The 18666-nt window shown below is 49.3% G+C and overlaps 8 protein-coding genes across 8 annotated transcripts; 5 read left to right on the top strand and 3 right to left on the bottom strand.

The window, feature by feature from the left end:
- Window positions 1-1253: 1253 nt before the first annotated feature.
- On the top strand, window positions 1254-3105 carry ATNIH1004_000524 (putative general amidase; the record flags this gene model as incomplete). Its single annotated transcript, XM_033565237.1, has 3 exons — window positions 1254-1553; window positions 1617-2907; window positions 2954-3105. 3 exons carry the CDS (start codon window positions 1254-1256, stop codon window positions 3103-3105), a joined length of 1743 nt encoding a protein of 580 aa, XP_033430994.1.
- An 881-nt stretch (window positions 3106-3986) lies between these two features.
- Window positions 3987-4976, bottom strand: ATNIH1004_000523 (oxidoreductase, short-chain dehydrogenase/reductase family; the record flags this gene model as incomplete). Its single annotated transcript, XM_033565236.1, has 3 exons — window positions 3987-4401; window positions 4489-4803; window positions 4861-4976. 3 exons carry the CDS (start codon window positions 4974-4976, stop codon window positions 3987-3989), a joined length of 846 nt encoding a protein of 281 aa, XP_033430993.1.
- A 989-nt stretch (window positions 4977-5965) lies between these two features.
- On the top strand, window positions 5966-6572 carry ATNIH1004_000522 (superoxide dismutase; the record flags this gene model as incomplete). Its single annotated transcript, XM_033565235.1, has 2 exons — window positions 5966-6010; window positions 6057-6572. 2 exons carry the CDS (start codon window positions 5966-5968, stop codon window positions 6570-6572), a joined length of 561 nt encoding a protein of 186 aa, XP_033430992.1.
- A 720-nt stretch (window positions 6573-7292) lies between these two features.
- ATNIH1004_000521 (uncharacterized protein) lies at window positions 7293-8173 on the top strand (the record flags this gene model as incomplete). Its single annotated transcript, XM_033565234.1, has 3 exons — window positions 7293-7333; window positions 7382-7653; window positions 7737-8173. The coding sequence occupies 3 exons, from the start codon at window positions 7293-7295 to the stop codon at window positions 8171-8173; spliced, it is 750 nt and encodes a 249-aa protein (XP_033430991.1).
- Window positions 8174-8562: 389 nt separating this feature from the next.
- On the bottom strand, window positions 8563-11118 carry MNS1B (glycoside hydrolase family 47 protein; the record flags this gene model as incomplete). The annotated part of the gene is made up of 5 exons (XM_033565233.1): window positions 8563-8788; window positions 8855-9028; window positions 9533-9569; window positions 9625-9757; window positions 9847-11118. 5 exons carry the CDS (start codon window positions 11116-11118, stop codon window positions 8563-8565), a joined length of 1842 nt encoding a protein of 613 aa, XP_033430990.1.
- A 1703-nt stretch (window positions 11119-12821) lies between these two features.
- On the top strand, window positions 12822-13827 carry ATNIH1004_000519 (uncharacterized protein; the record flags this gene model as incomplete). The annotated part of the gene is made up of 2 exons (XM_033565232.1): window positions 12822-13101; window positions 13181-13827. 2 exons carry the CDS (start codon window positions 12822-12824, stop codon window positions 13825-13827), a joined length of 927 nt encoding a protein of 308 aa, XP_033430989.1.
- A 649-nt stretch (window positions 13828-14476) lies between these two features.
- On the top strand, window positions 14477-17189 carry HIS4 (histidine biosynthesis protein HIS4; the record flags this gene model as incomplete). The annotated part of the gene is made up of 3 exons (XM_033565231.1): window positions 14477-15320; window positions 15387-16943; window positions 16999-17189. 3 exons carry the CDS (start codon window positions 14477-14479, stop codon window positions 17187-17189), a joined length of 2592 nt encoding a protein of 863 aa, XP_033430988.1.
- A 268-nt stretch (window positions 17190-17457) lies between these two features.
- On the bottom strand, window positions 17458-18417 carry ATNIH1004_000517 (rRNA-processing protein UTP11; the record flags this gene model as incomplete). The annotated part of the gene is made up of 2 exons (XM_033565230.1): window positions 17458-18231; window positions 18322-18417. The coding sequence occupies 2 exons, from the start codon at window positions 18415-18417 to the stop codon at window positions 17458-17460; spliced, it is 870 nt and encodes a 289-aa protein (XP_033430987.1).
- Window positions 18418-18666: the final 249 nt, after the last annotated feature.

Below are 18666 nucleotides of genomic sequence, written 5' to 3'. Positions count from 1 at the left end.
CAGATGGTGAGTAGTAGATTGTTACTGTGGTATGTCTGAATAGATATGTTGATGCCAGAAGAGAAAACAATATTCGCACCTGGCTAGGCTATATGCCTTGGTACCAGATACTCCAAACCATGAGGAAAAGACTTTACAACGCGAAGATACAACTACATCGAGTGTCCTTCCAATAGGTGTAGGACACCAGTGAAAGCAATTCTGGCAATATCCTTGCCCTAAACAAAAAAGATCTACTGACAGGTTGTTTTACTTTCTATATATATATGTTCTGGGTCTGAAGGAAGGCTTAATCTTATGTAGCTTAACTATTGAAACGTACAGCTATGCATACGGTTCATAAATAAGCCCCTATCAAACATTAGAAAGTCAAGGAAGTAGCAGGACTGATAACAGTTACATGCAGGTCTGTAGCTTCTAGTCTTCAGCACGCTACTCCAGAACACCCCACGTTTACAGTGGTGAGTATATAATTATGCAGGTAGCAAGTCTCAAGGCTTGAAGAATAAGTAAACTTCTCCGATCCTCGATTCCCAGGCTCGCTCATTTCTCATTCAGATATCTCTCAGTTGCTTTTTGCGTCTCTCTTATGCAAACTAGCGAAACATTAGTCAGCCGCATCGTTATCTCACAAGATCCGGATGAGGTTTTTATCAACTTTGCATCATCCGACGTATCGCACCTACTTGCAGCTGGGAGTAAAGGACGAGAGGGCGCGCCATAAGATGAAAACATTCAGGCCTTGGAAGATAGCCAGCGCAGCGCAAATGGAACAACTAGCGACTATTGTTGCGGTGATAATCTTGGCTGTGTAGAAAGGGAGCTCTCGTGGATGATTGTTGTGTATGGGAAGCAAGTTCGGCTCTTTCCGGGTTTGAGTGGTATACTCTGGACATTTCTCATATTTATCTCTGAGTTTCCTTAGTTTTTCTCATATTTTTTGTCACTTTCCCATGGGTTTCAAATGGTTTGCTTGTCGGTAGACCAGATGACCTTCGATTTGCAGGCGGGTTTAAGGGTTAACCCCATCCATGTGAATCCGCGCGGATTCACACGTATCTTTAGATACTCCTTTTCGGTTGCTAGAATGTATTAAAAAGAATAAAAGAAAGAAGTAAAAGAAATGAAATGTTGTACAATCTGACTCAGCAGGCCGACTACCGAGGTCTAATTTCCCCGCAATATTCAATCGAGGACTATTTCTACTCTATCTTCTCCATTTCATCTCACTCCAACAGGGTGCTGAATCCATCATGTCAAATCCAAGCTATCCGGAAATTGCGCAACGCAAACAAGCCCAGCTCAATTCTCGGATTCCCGCAGAATGGAAACTGCCGGCGTCGGCAATCCCTCCCGGGATGCTATCCATCCCAGACTCCCTCACCAATGTAAAGGAGTATCAACGGGTGAATGTGATGGCCATTCCGCGAACCTGTGGCCTTCTCACGGAAAAAGAGCTGGCGATCACCGAAAATTATGATATCCGAGCCCTCCTGGACAAAATCGCGGGGAAGAGGCTCTCGAGTGAAGAGGTCGTCAGGGCATTCAGTAAGGTATTCTGAATTCTCACCATTGTCGATACCGTATACAAGAGCATACATACTGAACACATCTAGAGAGCGGCCATTGCCCATCAACTTACCCGCTGCTTGACCGAGCCACTCTTCGAGCGCGCTCTATATCAAGCCAAAGAACTAGACCTGCATCTTCAACGGTCTGGAAAACCAATCGGTCCGCTCCACGGACTGCCCGTCTCCATTAAGGACACCTTCCATGTCAAAGATGTGGACTCGACCATGGGCCTTGCCGCTCTTGCCTTCCAGCCGGCCACGGAGGACTCCCCACTGGTCAAGCTGCTCGAGTCCTTGGGAGCCGTGATCATTGCCAAGACCAACGTTCCCCAGACAGTGGGCACGTTGGACAGCTGCAACCATCTTTTCGGTCGCACGTTGAACCCGCTGAATCGCCAGCTCACAGCTGGAGGAAGTTCCGGTGGAGAAGGGGCCCTAGTAGCCTTACGGGGAACCATGGTCGGATTCGGCACGGACATCGGAGGTAGTATCCGTGTGCCTGCCATGTGTAATGGTATTTATGGGTTCAAGCCCAGTGTAGGTCGTGTCCCGTACCGTGGACAGGAAGCCGGCCATGTGCCGGCCAAAATGCGCATTTCCCTACAGGCGGTAGCGGGCCCCCTGGCGCGGTCGGTGGCAGACCTCGGTGCAATCATGGGGGAGGTGGTACCGCGGGCAGAGCTGTTCGGGGAGGACTGTATCCCCGGTCAGTGGCAGGGCGAGTTTCCCTCGCTGCAGCTACCAGAGACTCAGGCTCGCAACGTGACCATTGGAGTCCTGCGGTCGGACGGCATCGTCGAACCCCTGCCTCCTATTGCCAAAGTCCTGGACGAAGTAGCCCGGACGTTGAGACGCACTCCCGGCGTCAAGGTGGTGGAGATCCCGGTGCCACCGGCTCTCGCCAAGTGCCAGGGCCTCGCGGGGCGGTTGATGGGTGTTGACGGAGGCAATAGCATGATGGATCTTCTCGAAAGTACCGGTGAACCGCTGATTCCATGGCTCCAGGGACGGACCAAGCGCGGGAAAGAACTGACGCTGACACAGCTGGGTCAGCTGCAGGCGCAGCGGTCTGTCGTTGAACGGGAGTTGCTGAAGATGTGGACGCTGGATGGTGTAACAGGACGGCGTATTGATGCGATCATCCATCCTGTGGCACCGCATCCAGTGCCGGAAATCGACCGCTATAACGCTGTCGGGTATACATCCAGCTTTAACTTGTTAGATTACCCGGCGGGAGCCATCCCGGTGCGTCCGTTCAACGAGTCGGATCTAGAGACTGGAAAGGAGATGACCGCGCCTGTGATCGGGAGCTGGGACAAGGCAAATCGGATGCTGTGTACGCTGGCCAAGTTGTATTCGCTGATAAGAGCTGACCTGGACAGGGAACGAGAATACCGTCGATCGTCGAGTATATCTAGACTCACCACTAAGTATCCAAGTTATCACTCCCAAGCTGCATGACTACGACCTCTTCCGTGCCATGGAAATTATTGACCGGGCCGTCAGGGCGGATAACCCCAGTGCCAAACTGTAGTACTATACGAGTCTAAAATTGACAATCCGAGGGGCCGAGTCGTGATACAGAGGTTTCCAAGAAGAATAGTAGGGGAGGAGTATACCACGGAGTAGATCGATGCAGGGCAAAAGCATTTGGTATGCTTCCAATGCTTCAAGCAATACATTGATTTTAATAGGTAAATAGATACAAAGATGTTGCACATGAAGGGTGGTAAACATTGCACTAAGCCTGATTTACATAGCTTGAAGTGAGGGTTACCTCCTATTATTATGGTCACTTGACATTCTGCACAACGTTCTCCATGCTCTTGTGTATATGGAAAACAGATAACATGTCTCACCACTGGCTGGCCTGCCATCCCTCTGAACTGGCTGCCCGCACAACTTCTTCAAATATTCATCAAATTCGACCATCGAAATGGCCACAAGATCGTTAATTTTTTATTATAAAAACAAGTGACAAAATAGTGCGTGCAATTCAGGGTTTAAAACCAGGCTAAATTCAGTCTATTTGGGCTGCGGCTAAGCTCCAGTGAGTTGTATATTTCCACTAGGTCCACACTGAGCTTCACCCACCAACTCTTTCCACGATCATAACTTTAAGCTCTTACCTGAATCACATGCGGCGTAGAAAATTATTTACGTGGGATGAGCTTTTGATGGAGCAGGCCAACCTACTGTGATGGAAATCAATCCTCCCTTCGTACCTTGATTCCCGTGTAAAATCATCAACGTCTATACGGAAAGGCACTTGAGAATCAAAAATCAAAAAGAGAAACTAGAACCGATGGAGGTAACATGGATAAACCAATCCAAGATACAGCGCAGTTTTGTAGCAAATGTACAATATACCAACACTATAGCAATATTTATCCACACCTAGTTCATCTAGTTCGTCTACAACTTCCCCTTCAAATTGTTCCCCCCATCCGTAATAACCACCGCGCCATTCAGATGGCTCGCTGCCCGACTCGACAAAAACACCACCAGACCGGCGATGTCCTCCGGTCTGCCGAGTCTCTTGTTCGGCGAATTTGCCTCCAGCTTCTTCAGCCCACCCTGCATGTCTATCATGCCATTAGCCATCTTGGACGGGTAGATGCCCGGGGCAATCGCATTTGTCAGGATGTGTCGGGGACCGAGATCAACGGCGAGATTCTTCGCCAGATGGATAACGGCGGCTTTGGAAGCCGAGTAACTGAATGTGGCGTTCTCGCCCAGACCACCAAGCGTCACGCCCGCCGTTGAACCGGTGATCAGCACGCGCGAGGGATCGTCCCGGGTGGCTTTTACTGAGAGGAGAGGGGTGAATCTGTACTATTAGCTTTCGTCGACAATAAAGGAGAGAAAAAAAAAAGGAAGAAAAAGAAAGAAAAAGAAGGGGGGGGGGAAGAATCACTTCTGAATCAAATAGAAAACACTCTTCACATTCAAATCCATCACCTTGGAGAACATAGCCTCCGGATGGGTATCGAATTTCTCCCCCCACGTGGCCCCCGCATTGGCGAACAAAATATCAACATGATCCGTCGTCTTCTTAACCTCCGCCACTAGTTGATCCAACTCGGACATACGCGAATTATCCGCGGGCACGGAGATCGCCTGCGCGCCAGGTCTTTTATTGGGAAGGGCATTGAGAGCCGCGACGGCTTCGTCGCATGCTTTGGCTTTGCGGGATGTGATATAGACTTTGGAGCAGCCGGCTTGGAGGAGACTATTACTCTAGGTTAGAAGTTGTGTAACTTGATTCTGCAAGTCTGCGAAGTACTACCCGCTTGCTGCGTGCAGCCCCAAACCTCTAGATCCACCGGTTACGACGGCGACTTTGCCATCGAGGGAAAAGATGGATTCGAAATTGTCGAGCTGGACTTGATCAGCGGCGGACATTGTAATCGTGTGGATTGAAGGACTCTTCGGTAGTTAGAGATGTTAGTCTGCTCTTTATCGAAATAAAATAGCTCCTGAGGAGACTCCGTAGAGTGGGGCCGAGGCCGAGGTCAACACTAACCCCGCAGTTTGATTATAAAAATGAGTATTGCGTCTTCCTACTGATGCTTTCTGTAGTTACAGCCCATATATGTATTTCTACACACCCAATTTACCTATGAAGCTGCAGGTCGATTGTGCAGGTGCTGTGACACTCGCACCAAGGCATGTGATTAGTGACGCAGCTGTAGGTACCCGATTGCAGAGCTCCTGTATTCTCCATGCTCTGAATCATCACTCTTCACCTCAACCAATTGCACTATCTCCATCTTCGAGATTTGCCATATTTACGGCCAATATATCTGATTGAACAGTCACCGGTACACTGGACAGGACCCCCAGTCTGATACAACCACTGAACACGCCTGTGAGAACAGTCAAGGCACGCTCGCTAGACTATAGACATCAAATTACGAGAGGATGTGTTTGATTGTCCTGATGAGTTTCTAGGATCGACTATAATCTCCCGGGGTGGATCACTGCTTGTTCTGCTTGTTCTTGTCCATGTGTTTGCTACTTCGATATTGGGGTCTAATCTGAGCAAGGTCAAATAACTTAACAGTCGATATGCGAAACTGTCTATATAAGCATCCTACTATATATTTATAATCAAGATGAGTCACCAGCACACAGAATAAGAGCACAATATTACTCGTGGTTCTGAATGACCTGATCGGCCAATAGAAATATGCTCAAATGCGCGCATCAGGGTCTACCGTGATGCGGGGGTATAATATCTCTTCTTTATTATTCTATCTTCTCTTTCTCTTTCTCTTTCTCTTTCCCTTTCTTCTCTTTCTCTTTCTCTTTCTCTTTCTCTTTCTCTTTCTCTCTCTCTCTCTCTCTCCAGTATATCCAGAGTCAAGGGTATCTAAGACAGGATCTACAAAATGGCACACCAATTTTCGCTCCCTCCCCTTCCCTACGCCTACGATGTATGTCCATCTGCCCACCCTTGAGATAAAAGAGCTAATAATATAGGCACTGGAACCCATCATCTCCAAACAAATCATGCAACTCCATCACCAAAAACACCATCAAACGTACATCACAAACCTGAACGCCGCTCTCGCCGCACAAGAACAAGCCCACGCCAGCGCTGACATCGACATCCGCCACCTCATCACCCTCCAACAGAAGATCAAATTCCACGGCGGCGGACACATCAACCATTCTCTGTTCTGGAAGAACCTGGCGCCGTACGGGTCCGCAGACACGGATCTTTCGCGTGCGGCGCCGACATTGAAGGCCGCTATCGAGACGCAGTGGGGTGACGTGCGTGCGTTCATGGATGCGTTTGCAGCGACACTGCTGGGTCTCCAGGGTAGTGGTTGGGGATGGTTATGTCGAGGTTCGGATGGGCGGTTGGAAATTGTTCAGACTAAGGATCAGGATCCGGTCGTGGATAAGGTGCCGGTTTTGGGGGTGGATATGTGGGAACATGCTTATTATCTTCAGGTCCTCTTTCCGTCTCTCCTCTTTGATGACTGTGGCTAATATATCTATATAGTACTTGAATAATAAAGCATCATATGTTGACGGAATCTGGAAAGTCATCAACTGGGCCACGGCAGAGGAACGATTTAAGAATGGGATTGAGAGCTTCTCCTTGAAGTTGTAACTCCCGCATATCTACAATATCTACACGGCTAGCGAGTGTTTGTTGGAACAATGGATTGAGACGAGTAAACTGCTAACTCACCTTCGTGCCCGTATGGTGTGTTCTAGAGCTCGTATACCAGTGGATGAGGTCATCGAGTACATGAGGTGAGAGAGAGAGCAGATAGCCATGCAAATAAGTCAACCCGGATGCGAAATATAAGCGCTTAGACGGCCATATGCATGAGATAATCTAGTATAAACAATAATTAACAATGCCTTATGCTCTGACTTTGAATTGGAGTAGATCTCGTAGTGTATAGAGAGTTGGAGATTAGTATACACTGTAGGGTTGACTTCCAGTCATACACTGGTATTCACCGCAGGAAGTGGGTAGATATACTGAATTTCACATGTTTTTAGACATCCGTTTGACTACTACAAAGACATTATTGTATGCAAACTGCTTTACATATAAAAATGTAGCTTCAGAAGTTGCTAGAGGAGAGGTGGTTCCCCGCACCCAGCGCCCCTGGAAACCGGGTATATTTTCCTCTTCCAACCACCCTGAACGCTCATGATGAAGAAGTCGATGATTACTCGCCGAGTTGGGGCACAATGGTCCTCAGCCAAAATCTGATTGTAGGATCTCCCTGTGCGTGAACAGGCTATTTAATATGGTCTCATTCCTCATCTGAAGAACCCAGCAAGCAGCGACAACGACTCATTCAGGAGTTTCTCGAGATGGAAGAGGTTCCTGAAAGCTGGGAAATTTTTGAAGATCCCCCTCCACGTCTACCAACCGATGAAGAAATTGATGTCATTCTTCGGCCCTGGCGGTCTGATAATAACATTCGTTGGAAAGCAAGATGGATACTCCGTGACAAATACCCTGTTATTCTTCGCACATATTACAATTCAGAAGATGATGCCGATGTCAGAATAAATGAATGGACTAAAGGTGACGATATGTTCCAAGGTAGCGAGCATTGGGCAATGCTCAACGATTCGGAGTTTTTTAATTTGGCTCTAACTGGCAGAGTATATACGACATTTTGCCAGAGATGGCTGGTCCTATGCATCCCTGGAAACGGTCTGTTTCAGAGGACAAGATTGTCTACTTTAGAGAAAAGTTTAAGGAATTCCTGTCTTCATGGAAGCAGGAGGAGCCGAATATGTGGAAGGAGGATCAAGAGAGGTTTATCGAGGATACTGCGCTTGGTCTACAGACATGCTTTATTCAGTCGATGCTTCTTATAATGGATAGAGAGGCATTTGAAACTAATAAGCCCCGGTTACTTTTCTTGGATGGCTATCGGAAAATTATTCGCGAAGGCCGTCTTGATCTAAATGAGCAGCGTATTTCTGAAATAGCTGTATGCTATGAGCGTAATATTGAAATTCCGGAGGAGGTCGTTGTTGGGGAGAAGTATAAAATATATGGAGAGATAGGGAAGGGTTTGTATCGGTTAACTAATGAGGATTTTGCGGATCCTTAATTGGTGATATCCAGATACGTCAAGCTACGAACAGGTATTTCGGAAATCAAATCGTGCTTAAAAAGGGTGGTTGCTCCTGTCCACTGAAGGGATTTATTATAGACTATCTAATTATTGTTGAGAAAAATCGACCCTGTAAGGTTCCCCGAAAGGCCTAATGTTCCTAATATTATCAAATAGCGGAACACCCATGGGTTGTATGCTGGTACGTAGAGCGTTGGTTTCCCCAAATGTCAATTTTCTGACAGGTTGTAAGATGACGAATAAAAAATACCGCCATAAAAGTGTTGGATGTCAAGCTGATTTTGCAAGCCACTGTACATATAGGTACATATAAACCAAGCAATAATTATAAATGCTACGCAACGCAACGCTCCCCAATGAAAAGATTAATCAAACCCTACAATCCCCATTCCCATCCTCCTTCCCTCCACCATGACAGTAACCTGTCTCCCAACGATTCCCACATCCGAGACCCCCAGATCCAATCTCTGCGGTAACTGTGCCTGCAGCTGTGTACTCGTACTGTCCAGTCCATTCGGAACCGGATTGACCTTAACTTGAAATCGATACAAAGGAGGATGAATTATGGATGAGGTAAGGTCTCCGTGTTTTCTACTCTATTAGCCCACATATATCAAAAAGAAAGAAGCAAGAACTAGGGGAGGAAGAAAGACATACTCAATCCAAACATCAACGCCCTGCGACGCACGCAGGAAATCAAAAGTCGCGGCATCGGCGATTCGAAACACCGTTGTTGTCGTATCCCCATCTTTGAAAGAAAGCGAATACGGCGCCATAGGACTGTCTGGTGTGCAGGGGTATATAATGGCGATGCGGTTGCCGGTGCTGGGCCTGGATGGTCCGCACATCTCTTTTTTCTTTCTTTCTTTCTTTCTTATATATATATTATAATTTATCTGGGTTATGGTCTTGTGTAGAGGGACGTGGTTGATGGAATAAATGGAGTTAGAGATTTTCTGTATTAAATAATATATTAGAAAGATGAATGTATTATGATATAGCAAGATGAATATTTATGATGTAGAGCAAGATGGGCTATTATGATATAAAGCAAGACGATGTATTATGGTATAAAGGTGATATATTAGGTAAAGAGAACTCAAGTATACCCCTATTCCAAGGCATCATGCTCAAATTCGCGCAAATCGACGCACCACTACTTCTACTAGAGAGTCAATTTGAGAATGATGATCATGCTGACACTGACAGTATCCATTGCAGAGATCTATCGATCTATCGAATGAATTTACGAATACTCGAAGGATCTACAGCTAGCTGCTGCCTGTCTATCCCCTATGTACCCTAAACGGATGCGCTTCGGTATTAAAAACAAACTGATTACCATCACCCTTTTGCACCTGCCATTCCTCATCTATAAAGTTATAAATGTCAGCACATCTCTCCAGTTCCATCCACAGATCGCCTACCGGAAGAATGCGTCAGGTACGCATATTTCATCACCTCCGCAAAGAGGAAGCTCTCCTGGTTATCATATCGGCCACCGCCATCCTTGGCGTTCACGTCCATCAGCCCCGCAAACCCCGAGTCGGTGCGACAGTACTTTTTGATCGACACGAAGGCATTCCACACCCACTCCCGGTACTGCCTTCGTTAGTACATTTCCTTGTTTGCTCTGTGGGACGTCCTACCTTCTCCTCACCGGTGATGCGCCAGGCATAGTAGAAACTCTCAATGACCTCCGGTCGCAGGATGTAGGCGCCGCTGCTGATGTAGAAGCCCGCCCGTTCATACAGCCCCCTCTGGTCCTCGGGCACGTTGGTCGGGCTCCAACTAAAGCTCTCGGGCCCGATCCCAGTCAGGGTCTCGTTGTACGTCGCGTGGCATCCGTTGACCAGTTTCAGGCCGAAATCGATGAAATCCTCGCGATCCAGCACGGTGCCACCCAGCAGGAAGTTGCCCCCATCAAAGCAGGTCAGGTGCTGCGAGCTCAGGCCCAGATTCCCATTGTTGTACGACGCCAAAAAGGTCAGATCAGGCCGGGTCTCGGAGTTGGACGCCAGGTGCTCGATAGTCGACTTGGCCGCTGCGATCCAGCGCTCCTTGTACTTGCCGAACCGCTTAGGATCGTACACATACATCTTAATCAGATACTCATAGAACGAGTCGGCGCCACCGTTCCAGCTGACCTGAGCATTGGCAAACTTCCCGGTGCGGATGTCGATGCTGCTTCCCACCAACCCCGGGAATGGCTGGGCTTCCTTGGGCTGGGGGTCCAAGAGATGCGATTCCGCCTTTTGGCTGAGATTGGCATACTCGTCGTCGCCGGTCAGGTCCGACAGACGCGTCCATTCAAGAACCAGAGTTCCGGTCACCGCCAGACCGTTGGTCTTGGCGTGATCATTGTCGTGCGACGTGATGTTGATATTGTTATAGGGGACCCCTGAGGGGGTGTCAAAGGCAAACTTGAGAACGTCGGCAAGGTTCTTGGACTGGGTCAAGAGGGTCTCGATCTTCTTCTCGTCCTTGACCAGGTCGGATGCAGGACCTTTCAGCAGGTCATATCCGGATAACATTCCCCCCAGGTACCGAATGGTGGTCTCGAACAAGCTGACCATATCGTCGGTCTTGGAGTAGTCGATCTTGGCGATGTGGTCTAGGATCTGGTTCACAATGGTCGCATTACGCATGATAATGGCCGTGGACAGGGCGTCCACAGCAGATGCGCCCCAGCCATTGCGAGAGTTGCCATAGCCGTTGGAGAGGGGGTGTAGTTCGTCGTTGGGGAAGGCATATTTGTAGTAGCCATCCCAAGCGTGCACGAAGGATTCCTCGATGATGTCGGCGCGGGACTGAGACTCCTCGGGTTTCAGGAGAGGCTGCTCGTTCAGGAGATTCGGATAGGCAACGGAAGGTGTGGCGAAGGCCACAGCCGTCAGGGGAAGAAGGGAGCGAAAAAGCATGACGGAAATATATCAGGGCTTCCCGGACGTATAAATAATAGAAATACTCCTCTGGAGTCGTCCTCTTCGATAAAGATAAGTATAAGCGAATGAAGGAACAGTACAGCCAATCTAGACAAGCGAGCGACAGCCTGACGGAGCAGACGGGTCAAGATCAATTAATATATATAAAAGGAGGGGCGACTCTAGACGAAGGAGCGAACTAAGGAGCGAACTAAAAGAAAGTTGAGTGTCGCGTGGGGAAGAGAGAATTCGAATGAATTCACGCGCATTTTGTTTAATTAATAAATATAGGCTGAGTCAGCCAGGCACGGAGAGAGCAAGGGGAAGAACCTCTTGATTCGGAGGAATCTCGACAAATCCTCTCAACTCGTCCTGACGATCGCGACAGATCATCCTCCCCCATTCCAACACCCCTACCAACTAGTAGTGATTGTCCTCCACTAGTTGATCCTCATTGGGGAAAACCTAAAGAGTGGTCTGGTTCCTCTCATCTGCCGGTCATTCAGCGGGGCGAGTGGGGAAAACGGGCTCGAATTCCAGAGATCACAAAATCTTCTGTATTGGGTTGACTGGAGTGGTGAAATCCACGGAATAGGCTATATCTCAATGTTCGTCTGACTTGTTCATTACAGATATTATATCAGAACCATCAGACGACCCCGTCAGGCACGCACCAATGACTCGTCCGCCAACGCCGGAATCTTCGGGAACCTCAACGGAGCGTTCCAAGTCAACTCAAACAGTCGAGTTTATTACCAACTATGCCAGTGGATTGCATATTCCTTAAACTTTACCCCTCTTCTTTCTTTATTCCGAGGGAGGATCACACTAAATGTCTAGACCGCAGGAACGTGATTTCCCGTTGTATAAATCCTACGACAGCCGTGTCTCAGAGTACTTATGCCTAATATTCTACCAAATAACCTCCTCTGGTTGAGGAATTCATAGATCCTAATGGAGAGTATTTCAACTTTGGCGTCTTCCATGGCCCTCCAGTTTATAAAACCGCAGGCAAAGGCAAGATCATTTTGATGGCCTTTCTCGTGCTGAAGTCAAATGAACTGATTCTGTTGAATTGTTCTAGATAATGTCAATTCTAGTCGCCGTCTATTTCTATTATACGGAGTAGGTCCGACGACCTTATATTTATTAACCATCAAGGTTGACCTCATTCTAACATTGTGGCATTCCCCACCGAACCCACAGTAACCGAGTGGCCCATTCAGCTTTCGCAGTGTTTCCCATTCCAGCTTGGTCCGGCACCATCACATCAATCACCTCTGCTAAACAGTCGCGAAACCATCGCTAAATCATCGTCCCTATGCCAAGCCATCGCTGCATCCTCCTTGGATCCTTGGGCAGCAGCTATCGCGGGATTAAATGCCTGTTGGTCAGGATGTCAGGACAACAAACTGTGCTAAATATCACGGAAATCAGCCACTACAATGAGCCCAGGGAGACATCGACCATGAAGAACGTCGGTTCCAGGCATATTCAACGTCACCTCAGCTCATGGACACCATTCTCTGAATGAGGTCAGGATCAACATCCCTGCTTTCCTCGCCCCATGTAGATCCATAATAGCGAAATTACTACGATGGAGCCGCATCCGAACGATCTCGTGTTCTGCTGTCCGAAATTCCGACCGACTTTATAACTGTCGACCTCGCCCCTACTCGTCCATATCCAACGGCTCTGAAATGCCCCCGACTATGCGATCGTTGCCACTCCTGCTACTTGCCTTGCAAGGACTCTTTCAATCAGCCAACGCCGATACGCGGATATGCCGCTTTCCAGGCGGAAAGGTGACCGACGATGTCCCCTGCACCTCGAATCAAAACACCCACTGCTGCTCTCCGAGTTCTATCTGCCTGGATAATGGGTATTGTTACAATATAGCCCGCCAGCCGTTCGGTATTTCTCGTGGAACCTGTACCGACGAGTCCTGGGGAAAGAACTGCCCTCAAGAATGCATTGATGGTATGTATCCTTTTCGTTACCTTTAACTTGCTCCTTTTATTAAATTTTTAGTCTGTCTCACTGACTTCTCTGCAACTAGCCGACAAGAAAACGAATAAAGGTTCCCCTATCGTTGCTTTCACAACCCAGGGTGACGACCAGCTCTATTGCTGTGGGGGACTAAGTTGGGATGCGAATAAAAAGGCAATGGACTGTGCCGGCGGTGCTGATCCTTTCACCTTGGATTCAGCAAGGGCTATTCTCGGTGTAGCCGCTCTCACTAACACCACGTTGGACACCGAGAATTATTACACGGCTGGGGTCAATGCCTCTCAGGTATCCGTAGCCAAACACTGTGACAATAGCGGCAACGACGGCAAGAACGGCACAGATGGCAGTAATGGCGACAGTGATAGTAAAGGGGGCAACAATGGTACCTGTAGTACCGATGGGAGCAACGGAAACAAAGATGACTCCAAGGAGAAGACAGCCATAGGCGCCGGCGTGGGTGTTCCACTGGGGATCATTGCGCTAGGGTCTTTGGCATTTGCATTTTTGCAAAATCGACAGTTCAGAAGGTTGAAGGCTCAGTCACAATATGCAACCCAAGAGGGAATGATGGGTTCTTTGTTTCCCATGGGCCACATGGGCCACATGGGCCAAATGACTCATGTGGAAGTCGGGCATCAGACATATCCCGCGGAGTTGGATAACCCTCCGAGAGAGTTGATGGGGACATCTAAATGATGGTCTATTCAGTTGATATGAGCTTGATTGCTCTTATTTTGGTGAAAAAAATTGCTGTTCTATAGATAGAATATAATGGTAGGTAGTAGTAGTAGTGGACTTTCTTCCTACAGCCCTCCCTGTCTTGATATTCATCGCCCATTTTCTTGAGCATATCATGATCAGTTTGTATCAATCTCTTTCTCCCTCCCTCTCTTTCTGTGTATATATATATATATATATATTAGAAGAAAAAGAAGCATGTCTATAGTTATCACCGCAGCGGCTGAGTCATCCACAATCAAGTGATCGTCTTCCATCATGAGCAACTAAATGACCTGAATGTCTGAGAATTTAACCTGTCAGAGCATAAGTAAGCAATTATAATTGACAGATAGAAGATATTTCCAGTGTACATCTCCCCTGTCACAATTTATCCCATCCCAATCCCCTCTCTATCCACTCATTCGATGGTATTGTTAATCCAAGGCCCCAGCCACGTGCCCGTGCGGGGCACAACGAAATTCGCAATGATTCATTCATTCATTTATTGTGTCATTCTTCCTCGCCCAACAACCGTTTGGGCTGTAAATTCACCTCTGTCTCCTCCTGAGGATCTTCTCGTCTGTCATCCCACCAGCCGAGATTGGTTCTGTCCGCCCTTCTCACCATGGCTACCCCCTTTCTCGTCTCGCTGGACCCATCCTCCCCCGCCTCCGGCCTCTCGCTCAACCAGATCGCCTACTTCGGCCGCGTGCTGGTCAAGGCCTCCACTCTCACCCAAGCCGAACAATTCCTTCGTACCTATTTCCGTCTCCTCGATGTCTACGTCGACGCGACCTCCATTGCCTCCCCTGGTGATCTCGTCGATGTCCTGAACGCCGGAGCTGTTAAGATCTTTATCTCCCTCGACCAATTGACTGCCCTCTCCCACGAACAGTCCGTCCCGTCGTCCCGCATTGTCGTATACACCTCTTCAGACAGTCAGGTAGACGCCTTCCGATCATGGGTGGGCGACAACGCCGAGCGTAAGGAGGCCGGTCTCTGCACTGACTCGGCCGCAATCAAAGCCCTGGCCGATAAACTGGGAGTGGACTTGGAAGCTCAGAATATCTACCGAACATACTCCGGCCCAGTCACAGAGGATACGTTGAAGGAGACTCTAACCCAAGGCGCGGTCAGCGTTGTATCTTCCCAGGCTTTGACTCTGGACCGCAGCGAGGCCGACGGCAAGATCGCTGCCGCTTCCCTTATCGCGGCACGTGCGGTGGCCGATGGCAACGGCCTGTATGCTACTACAGTGACCGACGAGAGGGGAGCCTGCTTGGGTCTGGTCTGGAGCAGTGACGAGAGTATCTTCGAGGCCCTTCGCACCGGTACGGGTGTCTACCAGAGCCGGAAGCGGGGTCTGTGGTACAAGGGCCAGTCGAGTGGAGATGTGCAAGAGTTGATCCGGGTGGGATTTGATTGTGACAGCGATTGCTTGGTGTTCACTGTCAAGCAGATCGGTAGGGGTAAGTGATGTCATCCCTTCTGCAGCGCCATGATTACATTGACTAATGCCGGTCGGTATCGATCAGGCTTCTGCCACCTGGGTACAGCCAGTTGCTTCGGGCCGTACCATGGTCTCTCGCGCCTGCAGAAAACGCTCGAGGCCCGGAAAGCCGATTCCCCTGCGGGCTCCTATACTGCGCGCCTTTTCAACGAACCCAAGCTCATCCAGGCCAAGATCATGGAAGAGGCTGACGAATTGTGCCGTGCCAACACCAAGGAAGAAATCGCTTTCGAAGCCGCCGATCTCCTCTACTTTGCCCTGACCCGCTGCGTCGCAGCCGGCGTCAGTCTCGAGGATGTGGAGAGGAACCTGGATCTCAAGAGCCTAAAAGTCAAGCGGAGAAAGGGCGACGCTAAAGGCCCCTGGGCGGAGAAGGCCGGTATTGCCCCCACTGCTCCAGCTGCGCCGGCTCCAGACAGTCAGCCCCCCGCTAAGGAAGAAGACAACCGTATCGAAATGACTCGCGTTGTTACCGCCTCCACGCCGGTTGAGGTTGTCAAGGAACACCTCCACCGGCCGTCCCAGAAGTCTAACGATACCATCGTTGGTCTTGTCCGCCCAATCATCCAGGACGTTCGCGAGAATGGCGATGCAGCAGTGCTCAAGTATACCCACAAGTTCGAGAGGGCGACGTCCTTGACATCTCCCGTGCTCCGCGCTCCGTTCGCACCGGAGCTGATGAAGCTGTCTCCGGAAACGCAGGAGGCGCTCGACGTCAGTATCGGCAATATCGCCAAGTTCCACGACGCTCAGAAGGGGAACAACGAAGTTTTACAAGTGGAAACCATGCCGGGTGTGGTCTGCTCCCGCTTCTCTCGGCCCATTGAACGTGTCGGTCTATACATCCCAGGTGGTACCGCGGTTCTGCCTTCGACCGCCATGATGTTGGGTGTTCCCGCTATGGTGGCTGGCTGCAAGAAAATCATCTTAGCGTCGCCGCCCCGTTCCGATGGCAGCATCTCCCCCGAGATTGTGTACGTCGCGCACAAGGTGGGCGCTGAAAGTATTGTGTTGGCGGGAGGCGCCCAGGCGGTTGCGGCCATGGCATACGGCACTGAGAGTGTGAGCAAAGTTGACAAGATCCTGGGCCCCGGCAACCAGTTCGTGACCGCGGCCAAGATGCTGGTCGCCAATGATACCTCGGCGGGCGTCAGCATTGATATGCCAGCCGGGCCCAGTGAGGTGCTAGTGGTGGCCGATGAGCACGCCAACCCGGCATTCGTGGCCTCGGATCTGCTGAGCCAGGCCGAGCACGGCGTCGACTCGCAGGTCATTCTCATCGCGGTCAGCCTCAGCGAGCAGCAACTTCAGGCTATTGAAAATGAGGTCGACGCACAGGCTAAAGCTCTTCCCCGAATGGATATTGTCAAAGGATCTCTGGAGCACTCGGTCACATTTGTGGTCCGGGATCTGGCCGAGGCGATGGCACTCAGCAACGAGTACGCTCCCGAACATCTGATCCTCCAGATCCAGAATGCGGAGGCTGCGGTAAAGCATGTGCAGAATGCAGGAAGTGTCTTCATCGGCCAGTGGACCCCGGAAAGCGTGGGCGACTACTCGGCGGGTGTGAACCATTCTTTGCGTAAGTGAACGGCCCTATATAGTATATGATATGGAAAAGCTAACCTGGGATGCAGCCACCTATGGGTATGCCAAACAGTACTCGGGAGTGAACCTGGGATCGTTCCTGAAGCACATCACCAGCTCGAATCTAACCTCGGACGGCTTGCTGAGATTGTCGAGCACTGTCGAGCAATTGGCTGGGGTGGAAGGGCTGGATGCCCACAAGAGGGCTGTTAGCATTCGTGTTGCTCACATGAAGCAGTGATTGGTTTCCATTAATTGTTACCGCGCGATATCTCTTTCCTAGGACATGGTTTATGTGAAGATTCCCGATTAATAAATGAATTGCAATCAAAATTTCGGTTTATGCAAAAAACCAAGCAATAATCAACGGTGGTATCCTTCCGTAAGCTTTATACAAGTACAGTATACACAAAACCCGAACTTTTCCCGGCCAGTTACAGAAATGAAAAGCAGCAAATGCGGTCTAGTAGAAACAAAATTATCATCAATCGTAGGGTGAGCCGGCGAGATCACTTCTTGCGCTCTCGGATCTTCCACTTGATCCCATCCTTGTTCGTCCCTCCTACCGAGTTGTCCATTCGAGCACGCTGCAAATCCAACTCGCGAGCCGCCGCCGTGATATCCGTATACTGCTTCTGGAGCGCTGCCAGCTTGTTCTGACGTGCCTCTGCCGCTCGTTTCTTCGTTTTGCGCATCCGACGCTCTTCCATCAGAGCCTGACGCTGCGCTTCGATTTGTTTCCGGGATTTTTTCTGTTGCTGCTGCTGCTGACCAAAAGAATCGTCCTCTTCTTCATCATCATCCTCCTCCTCACGGAGCCTCTTCTTCTTCAATTTCTTCTGCTCCCGCTGATCATCCGCAAAGATCGTCTTCTTCGACTTCCGGGTATTCACCTCTTCCACCTCGAAATCAAAATCAAAACCATCATCCTCATCGCCATCCTCACCCGCCTTCTTCCGACCATTCACATCTTTCTCTCCAAAAATCTGTTGCAATCCATCCTGCAACCGAACCTCCTGCTCCAACTTCTCCATCTGTCGACGCACACGCTCACCTACCGTACGCAGGTATCCCGCATCCTGCGTCTTCAACAGCTTGATCGCATCATGGCTCAATCCTGCGGCCGATGCGCGATTCCCTGCCCCGTGTTTGCCCTGTCGCTGCGATTGCGAGGACATCATGCCAAACGCGAATTCATCGGGATTGCGGTCGCGGACTTTTTCTTCCAGACGTTTGAGTTTGGCTTTTTTGACATTGTAGTCTTTGGCTCGGAGGGAGTAATCCTATGTTACATTATATTATTTATTAGTATCTTTCTTATATCTGTATGTCTAGACGACTGTTGGCCTGTCGGTAGGTCTAGAGATAGATACCTTGTGTTTCTCGAGAATACCCCATTTTTCTCTTCCCTGAAGTTGACCACGTTCGCGATGGTTCCGTCGTTGGACGGCATTGCGCATAGAGGACATGGCGTTGAATTTATCTGGTATAAATTTTGTAAAGTTCGATATGAGAGAGAGAGAGAGATGGTGGATAAATAAAATCGGCGGTTGAAAAAGTTCGGAGTCGGGCTAGTCGAACTTCATCCCGCCCGCTTCTTCTTGGGACTTGAACTCCCGACTTGGATTCCTCAGACTGCCAGAGATTCAGCCAATTGCTCCATACAGCGGACTATAATTGTGATCAATATCTATTGTGTTTAATATTCTATTATTCTT

The sequence above is a fragment of the Aspergillus tanneri genome, assembly GCF_003426965.1.
Source record: "Aspergillus tanneri strain NIH1004 chromosome Unknown AapTan_2_pilon_pilon_pilon, whole genome shotgun sequence".
NCBI lineage: Eukaryota > Fungi > Ascomycota > Eurotiomycetes > Eurotiales > Aspergillaceae > Aspergillus > Aspergillus tanneri.
This window is presented reverse-complemented; position numbering and strand designations above follow the sequence as displayed.